The sequence below is a fragment of the Ciconia boyciana genome, chromosome 7, assembly GCF_034638445.1.
Source record: "Ciconia boyciana chromosome 7, ASM3463844v1, whole genome shotgun sequence".
In the NCBI taxonomy this organism is placed as follows: Eukaryota; Metazoa; Chordata; class Aves; order Ciconiiformes; family Ciconiidae; genus Ciconia; species Ciconia boyciana.
Genome location: NC_132940.1, coordinates 19742124 through 19769826, shown reverse-complemented (window position 1 = coordinate 19769826; position 27703 = coordinate 19742124). Strand labels below are relative to the sequence as shown.

The window sequence follows — 27703 nt, the reverse complement described above, 5'->3', positions numbered from 1 at the left end:
AGATGAATGTATCTTGACCTTGTGAACGGTAGCAAAAAGTGTGCCTGATTTTGTATAACCACTTAAAGTAGAATGGTTGCCTTTGTGGAACATGTTTGCATAAATAGTGAAAGGAGTTTAGCACACTTCCACCTGCAGAGTTGCTGAAATACAACAGATAGGTTTGTTGGCTGAGATACACTTTTAATACACAAAACACTTAACTTAAGCCTAATCTTTAATTGCAATACATTCAATTCTGTTCCTCTGCTTTATGTCAAATAACTTCATTAACTCAATTTTCAGAAGTATGAATCACATGTCTTAATGCACATAAATCATGTTTGCATTAAATCAGACTCAGATTTAGGCCTCTTATAACCCTATTTGCAGTTTCTGATGCTTATGTAAATATAAAAGTATTAGAAACTGGGGCCACTAGCCATTTGTACTAGCTAAATTGTGTAGTACTTATGGAAAACTGGAAATAAATATGTTTCAGAATGCATAGTTATGATGCCATTTTAATCAACAGTAATTTTTGCATGGATTTTGGTTTTGGGGCAGGGGGGGAAGTTCAAGCTTTATGGCCCTGTCCCACACCCCTTTGCATCTGAAAGGCACTGCTTGGAGTAAAGCAAGCAGGTTTTGCCAGTGTCTATGATCAAATCAGTGTCCTAAAACTTCTTACAAGCAGGTCAATTTTAATAAGATATTGAGTCTGCAACGTTGTATGTGTACAAAAAAACCAAACAAACAAACAAAAAAGAGAGAAAATATTCCCAAACAAAAAACTGTTAAGAAGGTAATACCATTGTGCTCTTAATTAGAAGTTACATGTGAAAAACACAAGTACACAGTTTAAAATCCTTGGGAAAAAAGGACAGCTGAAATTAATTCCTGCAACTGAAAATACTTAAAAAATAAATTTATTTTTTGAGAAATAAATTAAGATGTTATTATATCAAGGTAATAATCTCAAAAACAGTTGGAAAAATAAAAAGGTTGTCATTTCCATTAGTACAAATAACCACATTCATTATTTACAAATACAATGTTAAAATTTCCTCTTTGAATGCACGGTTTTCTTGCCAGCAACAGCATTCCTGGGTTGCTGCTTGTCCAATGGGCAACATTCCTTCCTTCACAATTCTTGCCCCTGAAACAAAATATCTGTGATCAGAACCTTCCTTTAAACTTCTGCACTCAATTTTCCATATCTAAATCCATTTGTACCAAGATGTTACTCTTCATTATTAAGATTTATCTTACAAATTCAAGAAAACTAGCTGCAGGTCTCAAGTCCATGGCTTCTTTCTCAAATTCTGCCCCATAGACTGAAGTTATTAATGCATTTTTGTTCACTGTTCTTGTAATTGAAGTTGCATTTGCTTTCAAAATTAGCATAATTTAAAAATTTTTCAGCGTATGTTAAGTTCTAGCAGGTAAGTAGGAAAATATTATGCAGAATATTTTGAGAAGAAATCTTTGTATACAAATCCCTGTGAAAATTTTGTACAGTTTAAAGGAACACTGTCTTTTGGAATAACTCCTCTGTGTAAGGCTTAAGGTTTCACGTTGAACTGCATTATTGTGTTTAAGTTCCTAACAACTTAAGTTTCTAACAACTCAGAAAGTGTTTGTAAAAACCCTATCAGCAGTATCAAGTATCAAGAGGAAAAAAGCCTATGATTTCTACCAATACAAAGTGAGGAAAATCTTATCAACATTAATGTAAGTATTCTGGATTTTCTACAGTATACAGAAATAAATGCAGCCAAACACAGTATGTTTGGTGTTGGGGTTTTGGGTTTTTTTCTTAATTTCTAGAGGTTTAGCTTTTTTTTTCCCCTCCCTTTAAAAAACAGGCTTACATGCTGGACCTAGTTATTTGACAATTTATTTATAGAAAGAACCAAACAGGAGAACTAGGTGATCGACAAAATGGTCTCTCTAGTATGTGATCCACAGCAGCTATGTTTACGTTAGCCAGTACTGTGGCAAAACAGAGGCCATATCAGCCACTAATATTTCATAACATCACATAATACTATGGCTCTTGTTAATCATAAATATAAAAGTGATTATGTTGTATCTATTCATGTTTAGATAGATACTTATTCTTTATGAGGAATGCTATAAATAGAGTACACAGACATCTAAGTAGCGCATAAGCTTACAGCTAATGAACGAAAGTTTATTACAATAACTTCTAATTTTTTTTTTTACTATGTATACTTTTACAAAAACGTAAAAGTTACTCTTTTTTTAAAGTCAGTCTTTGTAAGCACTAATTTTTTCTTAGTTGGCTTACCATTTTCAACACAATTTTATTTCTCATTTCAGTACGGAACCACAAAAGATTAATTTGCTATAAGTAAAATCTGGGGGTTTGTTTTGTTTTTTTGGGGTTTTTTTGTTTTGTTTTAAAGAAAGGAAATTACTTCAATTTCCCAGAAAAATGAAAAAGACATTCTGAATGTTGAGTAAGATGTTTCCAGTTCCTTTATTTGGAATACTTACAACTTCTAAGGGTAGCAGAGTGCTGTATTGTTAGAAGATATTCACTGCAGATTAAAGTAGAGTAAGAACAAAGACCGATTCAACTGAAAAATCTGTGACCTGGTTGTTTCATGAGTCCCAAAAGGGCAGAGTGGACCAGGACAGAAATCAACCCTAGCTAACAATTCCTTCCTTGAACTAATATATTTCTTGTAATAAGCAAGGAAGGTAGCATATTAAGGGGAAAAAGAATGCGACAGATTATACCCCCAGGCAAAAAAAAAACTCTTCCCCCCCCCCAGTCTCTCTCACACTCTCTCACTCTAACCCTTTTCCCCAGATAGATTAGGTAATTGAATTTTTGGGGCTAACACAAAAAGTTCCTGTGGAAGATTGGTCAGTCAGTCTGCAATGTGTTACTAATGGAGAAAGTCTTTTCTTACATCATGTTCAAATACACAGTTTTTAAACAAAGAAGCAAACATATCCTATCATATTCTAAGTGGAGCCAGAATCCCTCTGCAATGTATTTCATATTTTATGCAGAATGCTTCCAAAATCCAGTGTTTTATCTACTTAACTGTGATGAAAATAAACTTGAAATTTCATTTCCAATCCCAAGTCTCTAAAGGAACATGACTGGAGTAGATCTATTTTCAAAGTCTTTCTTATATCATTGTTGGGCCTCCCCCTACATGGTAAATAACAACAAGGCAATTTGTCTGGAAAGTAAGGGTCTAGTCAGCAGCTGTACAGGTGCTAGCTAGGAAATCCTTTCCTTCAGAATCATCCCCAAAGTCTTAGGAAAAGTTGGAAATATGTTAATGATATGTGCGAAGGGTAACAGCAGGCACTGTCCTGTTTTCAACTGTCACAAATAACCTTTAACAGAAATCAAGATGGAAGAGCTGACATTGCTTTAATTTGCAGTGAAAGAACCTTCACATTCAGCTGCAACGTAGCCAAGCCCCCATGATCTAGAATACAGATCAAATGCCTTTGGTGACTACACAGAAAGAAGATTTCTCCAGTATCTTATCTGAGGGAAAGAAATAATACACAAATGCAGCATAATCAAAATGGCAGGAGCCATTTCAGTTTTGGTATTTACCTCTAGCTGGCAAGCATCTTTTAATGAACTTATTTCTGCAGATAAAGCCTGTTTATCTCAGATTACATTTGTACTTGTAGTGACTGACTCATGCCCCAAACCAAAGATTTGTATCATTCATAAAGTAACATTAGCGATCTTCTCTATTCTATCTGTATGCTCGCATTCACTATGCCATTATTCTCTCTTCATGTTCCTATAAGCATGCTAGATCTCAGTGCTCTTTTGATGCAATTATTTTCACAAGATAGATACCTAATCATACAGCGTATTGTTTCATTTCATTTCAAGGAAGACCATGTCCATAGCCAGAACATCAGGTTACTGAAGATAATCAATATTCAAATTTCTCCACAAAGCAGACAATTAAGAGCATGCCATTAAATTTGTAATTTTTAAATCATTAAACTGGTTTAACTTCAGGGGATTAAGATTCAGCAAACACCAGGATATACAATACAATTACCTGGGGAGAAGTAATGACACTTAGAGACACCGTATCGTTCCTTCTAGGCAGTTATGGTAATGGCATTAAAAATCGATAATTTGATGTGTATCTAAGGAACATTTTACCTTTTCAAGAGCTTCTAGGCTCTGTTGTTTTCTTTCAATTTTTTTCTTCAGCTGATTAATTTCTTGATCTCTCTGGAGCAATTTAAACTCTTTTTCACGAAGCTCATCTTTAGAATGCTGGAGTTTCTTCTCTAAGCTCTCAATCTGAACAGAAAATGCAGTTAAATCAGAACAGATGTTTTATTGAAATCAGGACAATTTAAAAAAAAAACAAACAAACAACACTCCAAACAAAACTCACAAATACCGTCAGTATTACCTCTGACTTTGGATTCCTTTGTCAATTTTTAATTTTATTTTTATTTTGTCAACATCTTCCTTTAATAAAAAAGCAGTTTGCAAGCTATAACATATCAAGTAAAAAAAAATTTTCATCTTTATACTGGTATTTCCCTGCAAAATTTTTAGTTTTAATTGACAAACAAAATATTTTTGCTGGTACATTAAGGTACTCCCTTCTCTCTCCCTACAATAAGGAACCAGTTTTACTCTTCTAGATTAAAACTGGCCAGCTATTGTGTCCTAGGACCAGACTTTTTCATTGAATTAGCTGCCCTTTGTTAGGGAAACTGGGTTTTTAATTTAAGCAAGAATTACCTGTTTATTGCATTCCTTAATTTCTAACTCTGACTTCTCTAAATTGCACTCTAATCGAATTATTTGTTGTTCCATTTCTCCCCTATGTTCATGAACTCTCATATCCAACTGTGTAATCTAGAGGTAAAAAAGGAAGAAAAGGAAATATTTTATTTTGAACCAGTATGCATATTTTAAGAAGCAATATTACAAAACATGACAGCAAAAGGCATGAAACTAATCCTTTCTGGTCTCAAGAATATTCTCTCAAGCAAGCAATATAAAAATGCACCCTAGCCATCTCATTTAAAAAATTAGGGCCAAACACAAAGAGAAAAGGGGAAAATTGGGAAAAAGTTCATAACTGAATATGTTTGGACCTCAAATACACAGAATACAAACCTAGTTCTCATTTTAAATGGAATGTAATGAGTAGCTTAGTATAATAATCCATCTTGTAAGAAAGTGCCAAACTTTGCCAAAGCAAAAAAAATCCTGTTGCTTTGATGAATTCCCAGAGCAGCTCACAGGGTACTGTGGCAAGAGTATATTGGAAGGTCTGGCCTCCTTACAGTGTCAGTTCCTTGAACAGATTTTTTTTTTTTTTTTTTTTTTTTTAAATCCCCACCCTGCCTTCTCTCTGTACCTCAAATATTCTTGGATACAAAGGCTGGTAACTCCTGCAGGAAGTAGCTATTAGAAGGCTAATTATAAATGACAGAAGAATAGTTCTTCCATGATGGGTATCAAATCCTGAAGCCAGACCAAAAGACTGAAAATATTTCAAGTGAGCTACAGAAATTTATTCACAACAAAGATACTGTTTCATATTTAGAGGCTGCTTTAGAGCTAATCAAATATGCTCCGGTGCAAACAAGGAAAGGAATCTATCATCTCCAAGCACAGTTCAGTGCAGATCTTTCCTTATTTTATCAAGCATCAAGACAACAGTTGTCCTATAAGTTTATCACTAAGGAAGAATTATGGGACAGATTTGCATGAGGCTTGTGTTCTATCAAAACAGTAGTCTGTGGTCACTTAGGGGTGCACAACCTGATTTTCCTGGTACCATAAGGCTTCAGTAACATACAGCTGGGTTTTGAGGTTGACACGGTGGCTACATTAACAGTACAGTTTGGAACAATGCGTGAAGGCAATTAAAACTTATAAAAAGTCCACTAGGTATCTACTACATAGCAGGATTAATTGTCAGTAACATACTTAAAGTGATCTGACCTGAGCTGCTCTTTGTTTCAGTTCCCAATTCCTTTCTTTCAATGCTTGGTCCATGTCAATGAGTTCTTGGTTTTTGTCTTCAATTTCTCCCTTGCAATACCTGAAATTCTCATATGATGAATTGCTTAATGCGCATTCAGTTGCTTAGCTTCAAGCATCCAGCTTGAAAATCATGAGATCTATTACTTACTTAAAAAACATGAATCAACTAATTGATTGCAAAGAAACAAACCCAAATGGAATAATTCTGTTAACTACATTCCAGGTGGATATTTCCCAATAACTTCATTATTCATGTTATTTAACCGTTTATCAGGACATGTTGATAAAAAAGAATAGTACAGAAGAAAGTATCGTTAATTTATAGTCAGAAAGGAAACTGGACAATTTCACTATAAAGGAAAGTAATTCCTCTTACAATTATTTCACAACTTTGGGATTCAGAAAATAATTTTAGCAGATTTTAAAACAGAATTCCCAAAAAAGAACTCAGCGCCACTTTTAGAAATTAAAAGTGAGCTGAGGAGCCTCTGTATCAGGTTATCTTACAGACATAAGCCACCTAAAATTATAGAGAGCTGCTAAGAAGATTAAAAAAGACCATCCAAACTACTTGCTATTCCTAAGGAAAAACTAACACAACTAAGTTTTCATGATGGAAAAGATACCAGCTTACCTGAGCTCAGTTGTTAGATTCATGATAGCAACATGCTTCTCCTCCAGAGAGGACTGTGCATTCTGTAATGCATCTTGCAATTCCTGAAGCTGTGTTAAAGTGATTTTTAATTCTCCACGAGCATTCTGTAATGCAGATTCTAGTTCTACTGTTTTCTGTAAGGCTTCCCTGCGGCAAGTCTCACTTTGAAGCAGCTTATCTTCTAAATCATTCACTATTTTACACACACACAACACAAAACAAAATGTTTAATCATCAGTAAGTTGGGGTCTTTATGCAACACGACTGCCTACTAGCACTTGTGGTCATAATCAATTTTCAGTATCACTATTTTTAGGAAAAATCTAGAAAAACAGTGACTCCTGAGGTTATACAGCAACCTTTTCATGGCACCTAAGTCTTTGCTGTTTTTATTCATTTCATAATCTATAACTGACTTGAAATATGAGGATGTATCTAAAAACATTTGGCCAAGGAGAAAGTACAGAGACAACATAGTACTGATTATGTAGTGCTATAGAAAATGCAAGCAGAATTGCTAGTAAGCCTCCAGTTTAAAAGAATGGTAAAATTAAATGGAGGAGGAGGGGTTGGAAATTTGTTATTTCCATAGACTGTCTTGTGGGGGTTTCTGTTTGTTTTAAAAAGCTGAATTTTTGTGAATAGCATATGCCTTTATTAAATCTATGTGTTTGATTACCACATTAAGAATCTGCATTACCAATTTACAGGGAAAACTACTTATTGAGCTCACCTGGGGTAAAGGTACATCCCACAGAAGTGAGAATTTGCAAAGGTATGTTAAAAAAAAGTTTGTGGGTTTTTTGAGTTGGGAGGTAGGTTGTGGGGTTTTTTTCCCTTTCTTTCTTTCAAAACCTATGGAATTACCAACACATTAAAATAAAAAAATAAAAATAAAAAAAGAAGAGTGACCCCTCCATCAAAATGATCATATTTTTACTCTCATGTACTTCATTATAAAACAGGGGAAAAAGGAAAAATGTCTAATCTAATACATACAGAGAAATAGCATGATGAAAGGAAGCCTGAGAAACAAAATAGCAAAGTTACCCTCATTTGCCTTTTCATTGAGCTCTGATCGTGCTTCTTCCAAAGTAATACCCAACTGATTTATCTGCATTGCTTTGTCTTCACCATCTCGTTTTAATTGCACTACTTCTTTTTCCATACCAGTAAGTTCATTCTTGCACTGATCCATCTCCAATTTAATTTGTCTAAATAGAAGACACAACCAGAACAAAATGAACCTTGTAATAACAAAAAAAGTGACATATGTATGTCCTTAGATGCTCTAAGAAGACAAGCATTTCTGAATAAAATAGGAATTTAAAAAGTCATATTAAGTAGGCTTTTCTCGCAATCAAAACTGTATTCTTTAAGACTATGAAGCTCTCCTAGAATCTACTACCTAGAATTACAAGCAACTTGACATATTTATGAATTGAATTGCATTATGAAGTGCCATCTTAAGGCTAAATAGGTTGCCAGGACACGCATTAATTCCATTGGAAGACTGTTCCAGAAACTCATGCCTCTGCTAGTTAGACACTTCCCTTCTGATTTCCAGTCTATGCTCATAGGGAGACTGAATTGTATGATTACATAGCTGAATACCATTTCAGACAGCACTCTTTTTGATATGTCTATCTGAAGAATATACCTCTCAGTTATTCTAAACCTACCTGATTGTACTATTAAGTTCATCCACCTTCTGTCTGTTTAAATCTGCTTCCTGAGCAGCTAGGCGAAGTTTCTCCTCTACCTTTCTCAACTCATCTTCTGCATAATCTTTTTGCTTCTGAAGCTCTTGTTCCAAATTGGATACCTATTTAAAATGGTATTTAAAAAGTGTTGGTACTTTTAAATTACATAAAGAAATACACATCCTTGTCTTGCAACTCGCATAGTGAGTTTTAGCACAACAGATTTATTTATAGTCTAAAATTTATATAAAATTTAAGACTAGAACTTTGCAGTCACATTCAAAAGACAAATAGATTCCAGTAAATATAACAAGATTCAACTTTCTGAATTTCAATACACCTCTCCTTAACTGCAGTCTAGGGTTTGATTTTCCAAGTACTTAGCCACTCTAATGCTAGCTAGAGTTTCTAATAGCACAGAACCTAGTTTAAGACAAAACAAACCACTAAACTCTTTATTTTAGATATATCTAAAATAATAACTACAAAAAATTTCATATTTTAAAGGTATTACAAAAACATATATATAAACGCATTTAATTATCTGTCTTTATGTAGACACTTCTCTCCATACTGTACCTGTTTTTCAAGTTTAATTTGATTATCTTCCAGCTCCCCATTTCTAATAGTTTCTTGCTGTAACATTTGCTGCTGATGATGCAAAGTTTGTTGTAGGAGAATATTTTGTTCACTTGTGTCCTGAATATTCTGATCTTTCAGTTTTATTTCTTTCTGTAAATAATGAACCTGAAAACACATTTATTTTCCATTACAATAAAACATTTTTATTTGCACTTGCATCAGCTATTCTCTTCATTCTTAATGAGCACAGAATCACGCCTATAATTCAATAAAACTTCTGGCTCTGAATTTCATTGCATTAGTTTCAACAGTACATAATACATCTCATAATTCATCACTGAGTTGTGCTTTATAAAGTGAGGAAAGTAACTTGTCAGCCCCAGTTTTTTACTTTTTGCTTTCTAAATATACCTAAACTGGTCAATATTTTAAAAACATAGATAACAAGGATCTTTCATTTCTAAATTGCTGAACCACTTTTCTTTCTGTCACTCTTCTCACTTTATTTCTCAGAAAGTCCTTGTTTTCCCCTTGAGATTTTGTTCTCAGTCCTTCCCTTTATTTCTTCCTGCCTCTATGACAACAGTCATTCCAATAAAAAACAGGAATTCTGAGTGCCTAACTTGTCACATGTTGAATGGTCTGATTTCTCAGTGATGAATGCCAAGAATTTTCTGGAAAAAAAAAGGAAAGGCTCTTTTAAAAAAAACAAACAAAAAACCCACTAACTGCTCACCCCAAAGTGGAAGTAGTGACACTCTCAGTTAATTACTTAGGAAAACATTGGTCACCATTACAAAACCTCACTTGCTACCCTTGAATTTCACACAGCATCTCTTCACATGCAGTATAAGAACAACAGATTTTAGGGCTTAGAAAGCAGCAGTAAATATCACAGGCTTATGTGTAACACAGACAATAGATTTCTATCCAGTTACTCCTGTAACAGGGTCTAGTAATCTCTGGTTGACTAAAGCCTCTCTCAACAGGTAGGGCAGCATTGACGTGAACAGCCTACTATGATAATTCATGTGGCTAGTCATCCCCACAAATAAAAATTCATACTAATAATATGTAAACTTTATTCTTTCTTGCTTTCATGTAGTAGTGGAAAGTATGACAAAACTCAGGGGCGTGAAGTAAAAATTTTTGTGTACCCAAGACTTCTTCCCTATTAAGACAGTTGAAACACAAATCAATTATGTGCACCTAAGTTTATATTGCAATAGTGCTATCTTCATTTTTTTCCAAGATAATGCTTTCTTTCACTTAATTCTGATTTTGTTACTTCTCTCAACAATTCATTTATCTTGGTACTTCTTGTCCCTAAGCTTTTCCAGTGTTTCTTAGTTATGGTTTTCCCCTTTGCCCTCATAAAATGTTTAGTCTTCCCAGCTTACTTCCTATTCACAGTTCCTGCTGCAAATGTTTTGTTTCTTATTTCACAAACTTTTAGATTAAATCATTCATAACAATTGTTCTCTGCAATACAGAAGAGTTGTTAAAACAAGCTGTTACCTCTTCAGACTTTTTTTTGAGCTGATTTTCAAATATCTCCTTGTTTTCTTGTGACTGACTCAAATACAGTGCAACTTCTTCCTTACATATGTCTAGTGCTGACTCAAGTTCTCTCACCTAGTTGAACATAACAGATTACTTAAAATTGCATGGTATGGCTTTTATTAACTAGTCTAAAAAAGTGTTAAAAACGTTGTGTAAAATGTCTGAAAAGCTACATTTTTATCTAAAGAGTATTAAAACAGGCATGGAAGACTATGATAAACTTAAAAACCAAAATAATATTTGGAAATTAAAATTATTTGTGAAATTAAATTACAATACTTTAGACTGTGTTTAAATCAGATGAGACTATCAGTTATGACAAGATATTCCAGTGTTTGTCAACAGCTAGAATTTAAAAGCAAACATATGCCCAATAGTAAATCATTAATCCACCATGGTTTATTACATATTAATGTTACATATAGAATTGTATAAATAAATTTGGAATGATCATCATATGTAAGTTGTGACAAGTCTTTTTCAAAAATAGTATTCAGATCTTAATACAATTCCTCTCAGAAAGCTACTAACCAGCATTTTTTTTTCCTTTCTGCACTGAGAGACAGTGCCTGTGTTCTACCAAAAAGGAAAGGAAAAGCTTGTAGCAATGTCAACACTGGTAATCTATTTTACCATTTTACTATTAATTTGGATTTGAGTAATCTCTAACAAATATCTTATAACCTCAAACAGATAAAAATTATAATGAGCAAACCCCCAGAGGTCTTAAGCCATAGAAATTAAACTTTTCTTAACTGTTTGGTTTCAATGCTAAAACGACTTTTCTCATCAATGAGAATTGTACTGAATTTAGCTGCACATTGGCTACTGCTTTCAGTGCTACCAATGTTCTAAACCATATTGGATTTTATACCTCTCTCCCCACCTGATTCAAGAGCTTTTTGAAGAGAAGTGATCATGGGTCCTAATTTTAAATCTCTGGAAAACATCCCAAATACTGCAAAGCCACTTGAATAGACAACTGCTCCAATAGAAGTTCAGAAAAAGCATGCTACCAGCTAAGTCCCCTTTATCTTCTCCTAGTGATATCCTAAAGATGTAATACTGTTTGAAACCTGACTGTGGTAAATCCCCACATGGTAATGTTTTATTAAAATATTGTTGCAAGTGTTGCATGGAAAATATTTATCAGGCAAACACTAGGAAGAGGTATAGATGGCTAAAAACATGATCAATATTATAACATCACATATGTCTAATATATATGTTGTATCTAGAGCAAAAACCTACGTAACAGTATCTTTGTTAGACAACGTTTTACTTTAAGAGTACAACAAGCACAAATCTGCCCTATTTGTAACTACAGCAATTTTTTAAAGCAATTATGTATTGCATAATCTCTTATTGCAGGTTTCACCATACTTTTTTTTTTAATTAAAAGGACAGACTTCAGGTTAATGCCTTCTGAAATATTTATGTGAGACAAATTTCTATAAAGCAGCCTTTATATAGTTTGTTATAGAGGATAAAAGGAAATACACCATTACTGCAAAGTTTAAAACTATTAATTGAAAATTACAAAGAGCTTACTAACTTTGATTGTTTCTTCTGTTAACTGACTTTTCAGCATCTTCAATCCTTGATCTTTCTTGACATTTTGATTTTCTATTTCCTGTTTGTACACATATTTTTATTCAAGAGAACATAATGTAAATACAGTAGTAGTAGTTCAACTAATAAAAACCTCATACTAAGAACCAGGAAAAAAACAGATCAGTATTTAAAAATATACAATTGCTTGTATACTGTACTTGTGTACATCATACTTTGAAGTGAATTTGGTTCCTGATAGGTGTCCCTTCATATTCTGCAGCAGCAGCAATTATTAAAAGGAATAAAACATTGCCATAATAGAACATTCTTGGTTTTCCACCTAGTGCAGAATAGATGCAATTGTTCTTTATCCAGATCTCTTTCCTTTGATTAGAGCGAGAATCTCAAGGGGCAAACCAGAGGCATAAACAGAATGCTGAGACAGAAAATAATGAAAGGTCATTAAAGTTTGTACAATTTATAGTAGTAGCAGCTAGGGACTACACTAGATTCAGTCAATTACTCAACAGAATTAAGAAGCAAAAACATAAGTATCTTCAACTTTCTCCAATTTTTCCATGTGTTCATGTATATGCTTTTCATCATTATTAGTCACTTGTTTGATTTGCTTTTAAAGAAAGCCAAGAGCCAACCTTACCTCTCTGCTTTCTATCAGCAGCCCATCCAATGATTCAATGTGATGCTGTTTATGTATAACATCTTGTTGCAAAATAGATATTATTTTCTCTTGTTCAGTGAATTGTTGATGTTTCTTCTCTAGCTGTGTCTGAAGCTGTCCATAAGTAATTCATGGTTTATTATTTTAATAAGCTTTTTCAGAGAATTTGTGCGTCTAAATATGTCATTCAGTTCTATACACCCACCATTTTAAGAATGAAAAATAAATACATTGCTGCCATCAGCAGTATTGCACAGTATTAAAAATATCAAGAAATCCCAAACCCTTAATATTTTAAAACAACAAGAGAATCAAGAGAATGAGGACAGGCAGAGCGTAATTGCCCGTCATCACCCAAGATGGTAAAACATGCATACGTTCTTTAGTAAAAGATTACAAGCTTCTTTAACGGCTAGAAATAGCCACAGTTATATTTCTAATCACATGAAGCAACAGAATTCTTCTCTAAAGAATGAAAAACCCTACTGACAGTTCTCCCTGAACACAGATGCTCATAAGGCTCAGGCTGGCAAAGGTTCAGCAAACAAGAAAATATTGCTCAAAGCTGTCATGCTTTAACCCCAGTAGGCAAAAAAGCTATATTTTTTTTTGTGCTAGGTGTTTGGAGCAAAGAACAGTATTCTTCCTAAGTCCCTATTTCTCTTCAGTTGAGCAGAAAAGACGATATGAAGAACTCAGAGGGAAATCATGAGACTGTGTAGTGTTAGATGGAAGTGAACTAAAACCAGGAAATGTCAGGAGATGATAATATAACTTTTTAATTGAACATCTGCCTCAGAATTACTAAAAAGACAAAGAAATTAATGCAGGAAAAAAGTTACCAAGTATCATTCATACATACTAGCACACAAGGAAGGTCTTACTAGTTCAATCTGTTTCTCCATCTCTTTGTGCTGCTCAAGGTGAACCAACTTTGCTTTTTCAAAAGCAGAAGTTATTTGCTCACATTCTTCGCTGATAGTTGTTTCCAACTCATGAATGCGTCTGTTTTTTCCCTGGGAAACAGCAACAACAAAAAGGACTTAATAAAAATACTTACCTGTGATATTAAATAGTGTTTTATTTGATGATAGAGTTCCTAGATTTCATAAGAGAACAACACAGAAAATACTGAAGTTATACACAGCATGTTTCATCTCAAAGGATGTCACACCTATAATATCGGTATAGAATGCCACTAAATGCAGCCACTACACAAAGACAAGGTGTCTGCCAAGGTGGACTACTGGCACAGATTATAGCAAGTGGAGAAAGGCACTTCTGACAAAGACAAGAAGAAATTCTATGTTCACATGGGTAGATGGAATCTTTAAAATACAGGTTTCCATTTGAAAGGGACCATGTAAATATCTTCCTTTTCTAGCAACCTTAGACCCCTTACCAAATCAAAAAAATTTGTATAACAATACCCAGATTGGAATTTACAGTGCTCCAAGTGTTATATCACCTTCACTTATTACCATTTAGAAGACTTTTTTATTCACAGGTCTACATGTATTTCTTAAAAATACACAGTTTAAGAACAACAACAAAAAGAAATAGAGAAGTGAAATGATTTGTCCAACGGCCCAGTTAACATTCGAAATCCACCTCTATTACCTCTTACCCCAATAATTTCATACAGAATACTGCTTGAGAACTTCAGAAAAAGAAATAGAGACCAGTGCCAACACAGTGCATCCTAACCTATTCATCCTATACACCAAACCAATCATGTATATGCTATTTTAGGAGTAGTTTTTTTCTGTTGGGGGGGAGGTAATTTTACTAAGTGGGGATTAAAAAGAGATTTAGAGAATGAGCTCAAAGGATGGAAAATCTCAATTCTGACAAAGACAAAAAGAAATTTTTCGTAGTGATGATAAAATTCTTATCTCACTGAAACAAATGGCAATGCTACAATTAATTTCAATAGGACCAGATTTTCATTGCACATATCATCACAAGGAAAGAGTAACATGTCCGTTAATAAATTACCATGTTCAAAAGCAGGAAAAAAGGGGTGTTTTATTTGAAGCAAGAGTATTCAGTTTTTAAAAACTGCACTGTCTAAAAACTGCAGGGATCGTTTAGCAGATCTGAAAGTCTATCCATTTTGAATACATGGAATAATACTGGTTTAACTTAAACTTTAATCTCCATTTATGTCATTTTACATAAATGTAGTTTCGCACTGAGAACATTTTACCATAAGTTCCTGTTCCAACTCAGTATTCCTTGCTGCAGCAGCGGAATAAGCAATAGTCTTTTCTTCCAACTGTTTCTCAAGTGCAGAAAGTTGAGAAGATTTCTTTGTTACCTGAAATTAAACATGGCACAAAACAGCATGAGGACAGCTGTTTCGGGTTTATTCATGTATTTGTATATACTTTCTTACCACGAATTCTATTTTAGCTACTACTATTTCCTAGTATTTTTAATGTATTATATATTTGTTTGGGTTTTTTTGTATGATCTATTAAACTTTATTACTTACAGAGAAGAATTCAGGACAATTTACCTCAAATTTGTCCAATTCAGGATAACTATCAGTGCCATATGAGTGAATTAGCTATTACAGATTTATAACATTTATGGCCATTATTAGGAAATACTGCAAATCCCATTATGCTGCACTTCTAAAAACACATTAGCACCAGAATGTAAATATTAGCATTTTAACTTATTCAACCAGAGAAGAGCTACCTGAAGCTTAATTTCTTTCTTTTGTGACTCTCTGGTAATGATGTTAATCTCTGGCAACTGTACTAACATTTAATGATGAAAGATACAACTGTTACTTCAACATCTATTTCTTAAGATTACACGTTAATTCAACCATACCAAAGCAACAAGACTCTGCATATTTTCCACGTGACAGATCAAAATAGTAGTAGTAAAGCCCACCAACTACATCAGCTTTAAAATAAGATTTCTGACAACTAACAAATTAAGGCTGCTATCTTAAAGTTTTTCTGCTTGCTCAAAGGTTTATTTCCAATTTTTCTTAAATAAGCCAGATTTTAAAATTAATATGGCAATTGCTGTTTTTCCATAACTATTGTCTTAGCTATCTTTGATTACTGAACTAAACAAGAAGTGACATATTTTTTTCAGTGCTGCTAAAAACTTACTTCTCTCTCTAAGTTACTAGCTTTTGAAGCCTTCTTCAATAAGTCTTCCTGTATGATTTGAAACTGACTGGCTCTCTGAGCCATGCTGGTCTTCAAAGAAGAATTCTCATCATCTGCTTTTGTCAGTTTAGTGCACAACTCTTCTATCTCTTTCTGGAATCTTCGCCTCTCCTTTTCAAATTGCTTGCTGATAAGTTCCAACTGTTGACATTTTCTCATCTCTAAGTAGAAAAAAAAATTTAATATTAATTTATAAAAGAACATACAAACCAGCACTCCAGCAAGTAATCATACAAACCAAAGACAGGAGAAATATAATTTAATAGCAGCATGTTGAACTAACACACATAGTATTCAGACACAAGACTCTTTATTTTTTCCCTTTTTTTCCCCCTAATGTAACTGAAAGCTGTGACTCAGGAAAACAAACAAAAAAACCCCAAACAAACAAAAAACCCCACAAACAAAAAAATGGAAGACAGAATCATTATATAAGTGCCCTGATGTCATTTCATAGAGCAGTCCTAATAGTAATCACAGAATTGATTGCAGAAGTTCTGCAACAGCAGGATACAGAGAAAAGAACCAAAGAAAATCAAAGAGACCTTAGCATAACCTGCATAAAGGAAAAAATACATGGTTCTATTTCAACACAACTCATAACTTGGATATTGCTGAACAAGTAACTTAACTAGCAAAAGGAAGAAGAATATTGTGCCTGGAGAACATGACAATTTCCAGAATTCCAAGGTGGCAAAATGCTCCCTGTTCAACCAAACCATACCTGTTAGCTCACAGAGATATATTTTTTAAAAGAGCTATAAAAACTATTTAAACCCCACCAAAAAACTCCTGTTCTGTGGATTAATTAGACAGAACTGCACAGCGATTTTGGAAAGCTTACCTCCTTGACTTCTGATCAATTTGACAGGCTCTGTTTCCAGGCCACACAACCTACTATTTTCTTGTCCATTATTATTAGAAAGATGCTCAGCTCCATTACAGATAGTTAAGTTTGCATGAGGCTTTTGAATTTCTGCTTCTTTCATTGCTGGTTTAATGCTATTATAAAGGAGGAGATAATTATTTAACATTTCTTCTACATGCTAGTTCCAATACCACCTTATTATCTGCCTATTCTTGCCATAGTTCAGAAACCAGAAAGTTATACCTTAGGTCTGCAATCAAAGGTTTACTTGATTCACAACAAGATTCAGAGAACACTTCTTTGGTTGAGGAACTGGATAGCTGGTGTTTCAAGTGGTGCCATTTAAACTAGAAGTTAAGGGAAAACCAAGATCAATGCAAAAATTGACTTTTTATTGCTGCACAGCATGATTAATTCATGTGTTATACTAGCATATAAATTTTAAGACACATATGCCAGGATGTTAAAGGTTTGGATAACTTGATCTTTAAAGTTATTCTCTTAAGTAAGTGCTTGCAGAGCACTGCAGGTTTGTCTCACATTAGTAGAAATTAAGGGTGTTAAGGCCCTCTGAAACTGAGACCATTCCTTTAGATATCTTTGTACAGGTACTGAAGCATGAACATTTTTGCTGTGAAAAATTAAGTAAATGGAGATACTATCAGTAATTCCACGTCTTGAAATTCTCACATCATGCTTCCTTTCAGATTTTGATGACTGCATTTAATACCATTTTTTCCTCAAGTTACAGAAGGCGTCTGAATAGTCCATTAAATTACTAGAATAATCCTGAATTTTTCCAAAAAATGTAAATGTATTTTCCAAAAGGGCCCTAAAACAATTTTTAAGGCTCTTCCAAATAAATGTCTATGGTCACAACAGCACAAAACATCCTTTTTATACAAAATTACTATATTCTCTTCAGCAGAGGTCACTTTGGCAATTCCAAAATTGTACAGAAAGCATACTGTTGATTTTGTTTTCATTACAGCTACTCGCATTTATACTTCAAAAATAAAGATATCTGATGCAATCTGTACTCCTGACCTCATATGTCTCTCTAGCCCTTCCTGACTTTCAAAACAGTTCCTCCAGTAACCTCAGTCAGTTCACAACTTTGGGTTTTTTACATGACTTTTCCAATCACTCAGTTTAGTGATAAACTTCACAAGTACAAGCTTCAGGCTCATAAGCCAGGGTTCATCCTGGTAAAAGAAAAGTTCATTTGCAGTCAGGGAAAGTGTGCCTTCTCTTTCCCAGAAAAAAAATGTTCCTACAAACATCTCTCCTGCTCTAATTTCTCCATTGCTGAGGCTGACACATTGACTCTGGCTGTGTGACAATGTGTCTGCCATATGGGAAGTGTCATAGTGTTCTACTGAGAAGAACCTCAGTGTCATATAATAGGACATCATCATGTTTTAGAGAATATACCTACACCTGAAGAATCAATACATAGAACAGAGGAATGGAAAGGTGTAACTTTAAAATGCTTGCTGATAAATCGATTCCAAAGCACCTATTCCTCATTCTTGAATAAGAAGACAAAAGTAAAATATTTAAATTAAGAAAACATTTCATCCATGCATCTTGAAAACCAAAGATATTTTACTCAGATTATTTCTCAAGAACTTCACAAGATCTCCATGCAATGTCAAGTTAGAATTGCTTAAGACACATAATACACTTTGTAAGGATGAATCAGTTACTGTACCTCTTCAGATGTACTTAGAGACAACTGGGAAATAATGGTTTCTAGTACGTTGAGCTCTCCCCTTGAATCCTCAATTTCTTGATGGCATAATTTCAAGCGGTTATGTTGCTGTGCTGTAAGTGCTCTCAGCTCTGCGTTTTCACTTATTAGAGCATTTTTCTCTCTAAGTACTATTTCTTTTTCACTAAGTTCACTCTCAAGCTCAATGATCTTCTGATCAGACCAAGTCAGCATTGATACCATTTCAGTGTTCTTTGCCTCTAGAGTCTTAGCTTCTTCTTTTGTGCTATGATTCTCTTCCTTTAATTGCCTAAAAAAAAGTATATCCATTTAAAAGGTATAGCTCAACACAGAGAAGTAGACTAGGATTTTTGTTATTAAAAGTACTAGAAGAACACACCGTAACTATGTTTTACTAGTGTCCTCCCTCTCAAAAATCTAGAATTAGCTCTACACAAAGGACAGAAAATTTTTCACTGCTTTACTAAGCTTTCACTGTTCCTAAGGACCAAGATGCAAACTGCTATCAGCAAACAAAAGGAGAGAATAAACTTAAGCAACTTCATTAAGCTTTAAGCACTATCAGGAGCATCACTGGTAGGTAACAGATCAAGGTGGCTTTAACTGTACTGAAGCCAAGGAAATTTAAGAACAAGACAAAATAACCATATAACTACACCTAAAATGACAATGGGGATGAAGATAACGTACTAAGACTGAGCTAGTCGAACATTCTGCTGCTAACAAGAGGAGGGAGGGGTCTTATTTCTTCTCTCCCCTCATATCTGACTGTACAGTGAGCAAATTGTGTTTTTAGCCCATCACAAATTATTCACTTTAAGTACCTGTTGATTTAGCAAACTGAATTAGCTCGGCAAAGGTCCTAATGAGTGCCAAACACAGTGCAAGTTAGCAGAGAAAAGAGAGCAGTCTAGACGAAGGATACCCAGCAGCAGCAGAGAGCTATTAAACAGGCTCAAGCTAGTGTAAGGGTGCTCACACACTGCCCACCCTTGCCAAAATAACCTAAAGAACAATTGTTAAGACAAGAAAGTGGGTGTGGACAGCGCGTGTGAATGGGATACCCAACTGTCTGATGTGTTTGTCCAAACCTAATAACACTAAAGACAACCAGCTGATGGTTAGTAGTGAAGTCATTAAAGTAGTGAGGGAATTACCAAAAGACTTCTGAAACAAAGGGGGTTTCTTTTCAGCTTGAAAAGAAACATATAAAAATTTGTAACACTGGGAAAGGACCTTGGAGTAGGAACAGAATAGCAGTCAAAACCTGGTTTGACACTCCCAGAAGTTGCAGCCATCATCACAACCGCTGTTCAGGCCTGAGTGCAGCCTCCCCATTGAATGCCAAGAGTATCCTTCATTCTAGCTAGGGACTGACAATATGGTGTGCAACAAGCAGGGACTCAAACCTGGCCATGTAAGTGAACTCATAGGGTGCTTTCTCATTGGCATGTACATTAGAAGATTGCAGGCAGCAGGACAGGTATACATAAAGCCAGAGTACCCACATCGCCCACAGAAGCAGTCTGCGAGCAAGGGAACCTATGCTCCCAGAAGGCTTGGTGGGGTGTTGCTTGTTACTGTGAATATGTGGCAGCATGTGGGATTAGAACTTATAAGGATTAGTTATAGAAGAGAATTTAGAAATTTGTAAGTGTATGCTAACATTTTTTACCTGTTTAGTATTATGGTTTGTCTGTTGTATTGCTGATACTGATCCTAAGTGTTCACTGATGCTGGTCCTGATTTGGTTTGAACTACACAAATTGAGCAGCACGTTCACAGTGACAGTTGTAACATGCAATTTCTTCTCAAATAACCGTACAGAAATTTTTAAAAGCCTTTGCATTACCTTAATTGCTCTTCTAGGATGTCTAGATCCTTTCTGTAGCTGACACACTTTTCATTCAACTTCTCTTTTTCTTTTTCACAATTAATTAAATGTTTTCCCAAGACTACTTCTTCAGCTTTAACCTTAAAAAGCAATTTTTTTCATTACTGTACAACAATAATCTAAGCTTCCATGGCCAACAGGCTTTTTAAAAAGAATATTATAAACACTATGGTGTTTCTTTTTATTTTTTCCCCTTCTGGTAAGCCTGTAGATAATTCTATTGCTCACTGCTGTGAAGAAAAGGAAAGTGGCAAATAAGTTTTCTTTTCTTCTGTCATTTGGGAAAAAAATAATGTTATTTTGGTTTAATATTTTAGGGCATATTTGTAGTTGGCAATCTCCTTCCACAAGGAAAGAAGTCTAATCAAATAAAAATTCTCTGTAAGAGCTAACGGTCTCAGGCCTGTATCTTCTCTTCCCACAAGGCAGGAAGCATTAACAATTTTGACCGCTGGAACTTTAGGAGATGACGTCATTTTCATCTTAGCTCTTCTCTAGCTCATGTTTCATTGAACAGGTTATACAGATGGAGTCAAAAGAGTACTTTTAAAAGGATCATATACTTTTAAAATGTAAAATTCCCAGCTGGCAAGCAAGAGACAGAAGAAACAGCAGCAGTATTAGGATACCTCAAAGATCCAGGCTATCCAGACTGTGCAACGACATTTTAAAACTGGATAACTGAAGTTATCACCACAAACAGCTGCTTACCCTGTCCCATCTCTCTTAAGACTTTGCCACCAACAAGCAGAAACAATTGACCCACAATTGACCCACTGGTGAACCCATTGCTGTTTGCCGCCCAGCTTACTGGAAGAAGGAAAATCCTAATAGCATGGCAAAAACAAGTGAAGAAAAAACTTACCTTTTTTAGTTTTTCAGTTATTTTCTCTTTATATTTTTTGAAAGCTCTTGTCAGCTCCTCTGCGTTCAACAAAGCTTCATTTCTTTGCTGTTCTGCTCTACAAAGAAGCATACCAATTTTAAAAACTACAAATTTCAGTCATTATGTAACTATCTCCTCCAGTTATTAAAAACAACTACTAAATTAACTGCTCCAGGTAACTTCCTTTCTTCTTCCAACTTTCCAAGCCCTAGATAAAAAAAGTTTAATGAGGCATAAGTTAATTTTAAATATCATTTTTGCATATTAATATAAACAAAATTCCAATAAGACTAAGAATGTAAAAATAAACACTTATGATTCCCCTTCAAAGAGTTTTATTCAAATCATCCTCCTGTCCCTACCAGTAAAAGACCATTTTAGAGACTGGAATAGTGTGCATAAGGAAGCAGAAGACAGCAGTGCTCCTTAAAATTCAAACTGCTCAAGGGGAACTAGAAAAGATTTTGACACTGAAGGGAGCTCTCGTAATGGAATTATGGTGAGACTGACAGGAACTGATCAAAGGATAAATTATTTGGGGGATACTGGAGAGATGGCATCAATAATAGTAAAGGAAGCTGAGACTGGGATGATATCAGGTGAGCAACTGTTCAAAGCAGCAACCCAGACTGCCTACTATTTTGCTCTATTACTCCGCGTCCCCGCTCCTTTCTTTCTTTCCCCTATCATTACTCACTAGGGAACAACTTGGAACAGTAATCTCAGGACAGCTCAGGTATGCAGTCTGTTCAGGACACCCAATACATGCACACAAGAATTACCGGTGCTCAATAACATTTGTTTCTCTTCCGCTAAGGGAACCATGGGGATGGGGCAAGTGCCTCATGTAAGTACAGCCTACCCTCAGGCCGGTGTTCCTCAGTCTGAGGACCACTGCCCATTTGGAGATCGCAAAAGTATTCAGAGAAGGGGATAAAGGGATTTCAGAATAACAAACAAAATAGTCTAAAGCACTTCAGTTTGCTTGGCCAAAGAATAGTAAGTGGTTGTAATTACTGATTAAAAAAACCCCTGTAATAATTGTTAATACTAACTATAACAACATATGTTGCCTTTAACACTTGGCAGAAGCTCAGTTTTTCTAAAGTATCAAATTATTTACATTTGCAACTAGTAACTAAGTACAGCTAGTTCCAACCCCACATGCTCTGAATGAACAGTGAACATAAATCAACACATATTGCTTCACCAGTAGTGTGAGCCCCACAGTATTTCCATTTGTCTAGCTATAAGAAGGTTAGAGGTAATTTCATGGGTAGATAGACAAGCCAAACAAGGGTTTTGCATTCAAGAGGCTCAATAAATGCTTTCCTAAGTCATTACTTCAGTTATTTTTTGCCCAGATAATGCACTTAAATGAACTGGGCAGTTAGGAATCTTTTTATTTATTCCTCTTGTTTCTTTAAAATTACATTTTGGAGGTGATAGGATTGTATAGGGTAACTTCCAACAGTTGAAAGAAATTGCCTAACCCTCCCAGTAGCTACACAACCACTAGGTTAAAGGAAGCAATAGGAAAGGGAAATGGAGATTGGAATGGAATTACAGCACCCTTTTCAATAGCACCATAGAGATAGATAAGATTAAGAATAACATTAAAATGTTCTCTCAATTAAGTTGTGCTTCTATCACTTTTCTCACACCAACCCCCAAAAATACAGCACTCAGTACTGTTGAATACTGAGTACTGAGCATATGCTGTAGGTTCTTGCAAGACAAAGTCAAAAATAATTCAGGAAAAATATATTCTGGACATATTTCAACTCTCTACTGCAGTACATCTATTCGGAAGGGTAAAAACAGGTGACAAACTGGTTACTAGCGTACGATATCAGCCTACAACTACCAGCAAATTTGAAGATTTTAAAAGTGCCTATTTAAATAATAAGTATCTTCAAGCAGAATTTCCCCATTTAAAAAAAACCAACACACAACATTCATAAAGCAGAGAAATAATTTGCTTCCACAAAGTAAACATCTGCCAATGGAAATAAATACTTATGCACTATTATTCTGTATTCAATTTATTAAAATTCCTTAGCTACCTCTTTCCTTGCTTGCTTCGTTCACTTAACTCCATTTTCAGATTTTTATAGTCCCTTTTATATCTTTGCAACATGTTTTCTCTTTCCATTCCTGTTTTCCGGCTTTGATCTAGTTTATCTTCTGCATCTCTAGCAAATAAACAAGCACAATTAAAAGATAGGAACTTTTTTGTAAAGAAACTACATTTGTGTTGTTATTTTCTGCACATGATGCTTGACAAGCGCTAGTCAAACACGCTGCAACTCTCAAAACCAGGTTTGGAACACCCGTAGTCTCCAGACTCCCCAGGACTATGTCTGCAGTCTGGAGTGGTGTCCAAACCTCATCAAGAGCCCTCAGATGTCTTGATTGCCAAGGACCCAGATAGCTGACTTTGTGTCATGAAATCTGAACATAGAAATCGCCATTTTTCTGCTGATAGGTATGACTGGTCAGGATACACATGTGGGAAACAAGACTAAAATATAAGTTAAATATAAGTACTTTTACTTGCTTTGTGAAGACAGACTATTGAGATATTAATTGAATATTATATAGCATGAGGTTGTAAGATAAACTGACAGCCAGGTACGTCTTCCTGACAGCTTCTGGACACTGTTTACACTAGCTTTATTTGGCTATTTGCCTTGATTAATATATTCATGAAGAAAGAATCCTTTACACTACATACTGCACAGTCATGTTTGAAAATATATATGCTTGTTCACCACAGAAGATATGCAGTCATGTAGCATACAATCACTCTAGTCAGTTATAAGGGCACATTCATGTTTAGCGTACGTTACAAATGGTTTTTTTTTTACCAGCCTTTATTATTTTTTTCTCCATTTCCTGAATTACATTCCCCATATATAAGATATCAGTACAAAATAAAGCACCTCTCTCCTCCTATATACGGCTCCAAAATGAAAGTTTCAAGCCCCAGATTACATGACCCACACAGTACCAATAATTATGTTATCCTGCAAAAGAGACTGGACTGGCAAGCAGACCACAATAAAATGTTGATTTAAAAGCACACTTATTACCTCAGAATTTTATCTTGAGCTGAAACTTTTGCTTCCAAGTTTACAATCTGTTCTTTTAACTTCAGAATGCTGCCTAAACGTGTATCTAAAGTTGATTCAAGATAAGAAATCTGAAATACAAACATATTTGGGGTTTCATTAACACTTGCATACATACCTTCAGGCGAGACACGTAAGAACAATCTGTTTACTGAATGACACAGTGCTCTTAACCTTACTGTAGAAGATGTTTGTTCATCTACACAAACTGACCTCCAATTTTCTGCTCATTTAATATCCTTCCAGTTCCCTAGCACCATTCCAGTGTGATACGCAGAGTGATTTCTTTACATGTTGATCTTGTCTCTTGCTTTTCCCCAAAAGTTTATATTCCACTATTTGTTCTTTCCATGTCAGACAGTCAAACGTTTTGTTTATCTACTTATTTGTACTGTCTTGGAGATAACATTTCTCACACAAAAAGCATTAAGCATAGCTATGTTTTATTAATGTTACGTATAAACCAAATACAAGAACATAGTTGTCCTGAAAAAACCTGTAATGATTTATTAGATACAACATTTCCTTCTAACTCACCTTCACTTTTTCAAAATAGCAGTATTAATCCTACCTAAAGGTCAGCATTTTTCATTTCCTAGACAAATGACTACCATGTCATTATTATTCACATTAATCTTAACGTAGCTCAGACACATGAACATACAGTACTAAATACCTTATTGAACTATTTTCTTACGTAATGTATTCTTCATTCTGTGACTTAATGGCTTTAGATTAAACTGCGGAACATGAATAGATAGAATTCATAATTAATATAGTTGTTTTTCTCATGGAGAAATAGATTCCAAACTATTCTGTTCCAAGATTAATGCTGAATATTATGAAAAAATAGAATATTAAACTTAAAGTTTAAATATTAAATTTAGATAGATTAAGACAAGACAAAAAAATAGCATGTTCTGCTTGGAATTACAGACTCAAAAGTCATGGTCACTGGGGTGGTTTTTGGGTTTAGGAGTTTTTTTGATGAATACACTGAAGATACATACTCTTGTTTTTGACTGCATCAACTCGAAGTTCATTGTTTCCACTCTGTTCTTTAGGTAGTGGTTCTGAGAAGCCAAAGATTCTTTTTGCTCCTGAAGGGCATCCAGCTTCTCCTTAAGACGTTCATTTTCTTCCACAGTTTTATCAGAAGTTGTGGATACTGAGTAAGCCTAGACATAAAAGAAGTTTTATATATATATATACACACACACACACATATATGCATATGTAAGCAATATATATACATCAGTGGAAACTCTGCAGAACAAATGTATTTAAATCATACTATGTTTGAGAGTTTGCTCCATCAATATAATTGCGCAATGCTAGAGTGTATCAACTCCAAGCCCTAAAAGCAAAAAAATATTCATAAACATAGCAAAGAACAAAAACCAAGAGTAATAAAAATAAGTAATAAAGTGCAATATTTACTTCAAATTTTCTCTGAAAATCCTGGCAAGATGTTTTACCAGCATTCTTCTTACAGTTGGAAAAGCCTTGATAGTTGCAATTAGGCTGAACAAGGTCCTCCAGAGTGAAGTCTACGGCCTCATCAAAGCAGTGGCCATAATGTTCACTTGTACTAGTGCTAGGAGGGAGGGTAAAAAAAAAAAATTTGATATACCATTTTGTCTTCATTGTTTTTAAATTGCTCATAAAGAGTATTCAAAAGAAAAACACAAAAGGAGCTACTTGCAATAATCCATTACACTGAATAAGACAGATTTACACTACAAGAGACAGGCTGTTCTCATTCCCAAACACACTGATACCTGGAAAGCTCTTCCTCCACAGTTTGTAGGTTTTTTTCAGTTCTCCTCAGCTGATTCTGTAATGAGTGTAAATTTGCAAGCATGTCTTCATCAGCAGCAATTTTAGACCAAGTCCACATACTATATTCCATTGGTATCACACGTACGGCTAAAATAATTTAACATTAAAACATTTAAAAATGTGTGCGAATACTATTTGCAAAGATATTTTTAAAGATACCAAAATAAGGCAAATAGAAACAAAGGAAAGGAAGGGAGAAAAAATAGGAAAAAGGAAATACTGAATTTCCAAATGTAAACATACATTTTGTACGCTGCCTCTTCCCACGTTCACTAAATAAAAATTACTCTATACAAATTGTCTTCTTTGAGAAAAAGAGTTCTGTATGTATTCATGAAGTATGAGAAGCTTCATGGATTGCCACTTACGAAAACTGGAAAAACCTGCTATATATTAGTTGCCAAAAATCTCTTATACAACGCATCTCGGTTACTTCAGAAGTCCCATGCAACTGGCAGCGTGCCTAAAAAAAGTAATAGCGCATACATAACGAATACACAAAACTTGCCTCGCTGTCCAACGACCCGCGAAATTTAAAAAGTCAGAGCAGCGAGGACTTGACAGCACAGAGGATGCGAGCTACTAAGCCGGGGGGCAGCCTTCACCACAGCAAATAAGTCTTTGCAGACCGGGCTTGAGATATTTTGATGGGAAACGGTCAAATGATTCAGAGAAACCAACGCTCCCGGGCGAGGCGCTGCCGCCGCCCGCCCTTCTCCAGCAGCACGGGGGTCCCTCCGCCGCCCGGCGTTGTAGGCCGGAGCTGGCCGGCACCCGGCCCGGCTGCGATCCGTCCTCTGCCTTCGCGCACCTCCGCCCGCCCCCGGCCACGGCTGCCACGGGCGGACGGGAAGCACCGGGCGGCGCGCCCCCGCAGCGGGGACCAGCGCCAGCGCGGCGGCGCGGCTTCGCGACGGCAATGGCCGCTCCTGTGGGGCGCCCGGCGGCGGAGGAGCCGCGCCCCGAGAACCCAGAGCGATGGTGCCCAGGCTAGCCGAGAGCTGGCGGCATCGGGCGCTCACCTGCCTCAGTGCTCTCCCTCCAGCGGCCCGAAGCCGCCAGCCAGCCGCCCACCTCGAGGGGAGGGAAGAGGCGGAAAGGGGCTATCCCTCGGCTCCGAGGAGATTCGTGTCGGTAACAGCGACGCCTCGGAGCCGCCTCGGAGCCGCCTCGGAGCCGCCTCGGAGCCGCCTCGGAGCCGCCTCGGAGCCGCCTCGGAGCCGCCTCGGAGCACCCCGCTTCCCGCCCCACGAGAGTCCCCAGAGCCCGGCCCTTACCCCACTTCAAACAGCGCGGGTCATTAGAGACGAGGCCAGCGAGGCCCTTGCAGCGCATGCGCAGCCCCCCTTCACGCTGCGCAGCCGCCACTGCAGTACCTGGGAGGGGGATGTGCGT

General features: G+C 35.9%; 1 protein-coding gene across 6 annotated transcripts; it reads right to left on the bottom strand.

Annotated features, from left to right (window-relative positions):
* Positions 1-222: 222 nt before the first annotated feature.
* On the bottom strand, positions 223-27678 carry CCDC18 (coiled-coil domain containing 18). 6 transcript variants are annotated; one of them, XM_072866563.1, is made up of 25 exons: positions 27586-27678; positions 26248-26395; positions 25907-26063; positions 25477-25644; positions 24428-24537; positions 23399-23527; positions 21312-21408; positions 20405-20526; positions 18532-18841; positions 17061-17164; positions 16794-16951; positions 15890-16110; positions 14965-15075; positions 13640-13771; positions 12735-12869; positions 12078-12155; positions 10478-10594; positions 8957-9124; positions 8357-8499; positions 7725-7888; positions 6654-6867; positions 5978-6077; positions 4763-4879; positions 4166-4309; positions 223-1138 (listed from the first exon to the last, which is right to left on the bottom strand). In XM_072866563.1, exons 1-25 carry the CDS (start codon positions 27641-27643, stop codon positions 1124-1126), a joined length of 3420 nt encoding a protein of 1139 aa, XP_072722664.1. In that variant the 5' UTR covers positions 27644-27678; the 3' UTR covers positions 223-1123. The 6 variants fall into 6 exon arrangements, with proteins under 6 accessions (XP_072722664.1, XP_072722668.1, XP_072722665.1 ...); XM_072866564.1 differs by lacking the exon at positions 223-1138 and adding an exon at positions 26552-26771 and having other exon boundaries at positions 4124-4309; positions 27586-27662; XM_072866565.1 differs by lacking the exon at positions 223-1138 and adding an exon at positions 26677-26771 and having other exon boundaries at positions 4124-4309; positions 27586-27662.
* Positions 27679-27703: the final 25 nt, after the last annotated feature.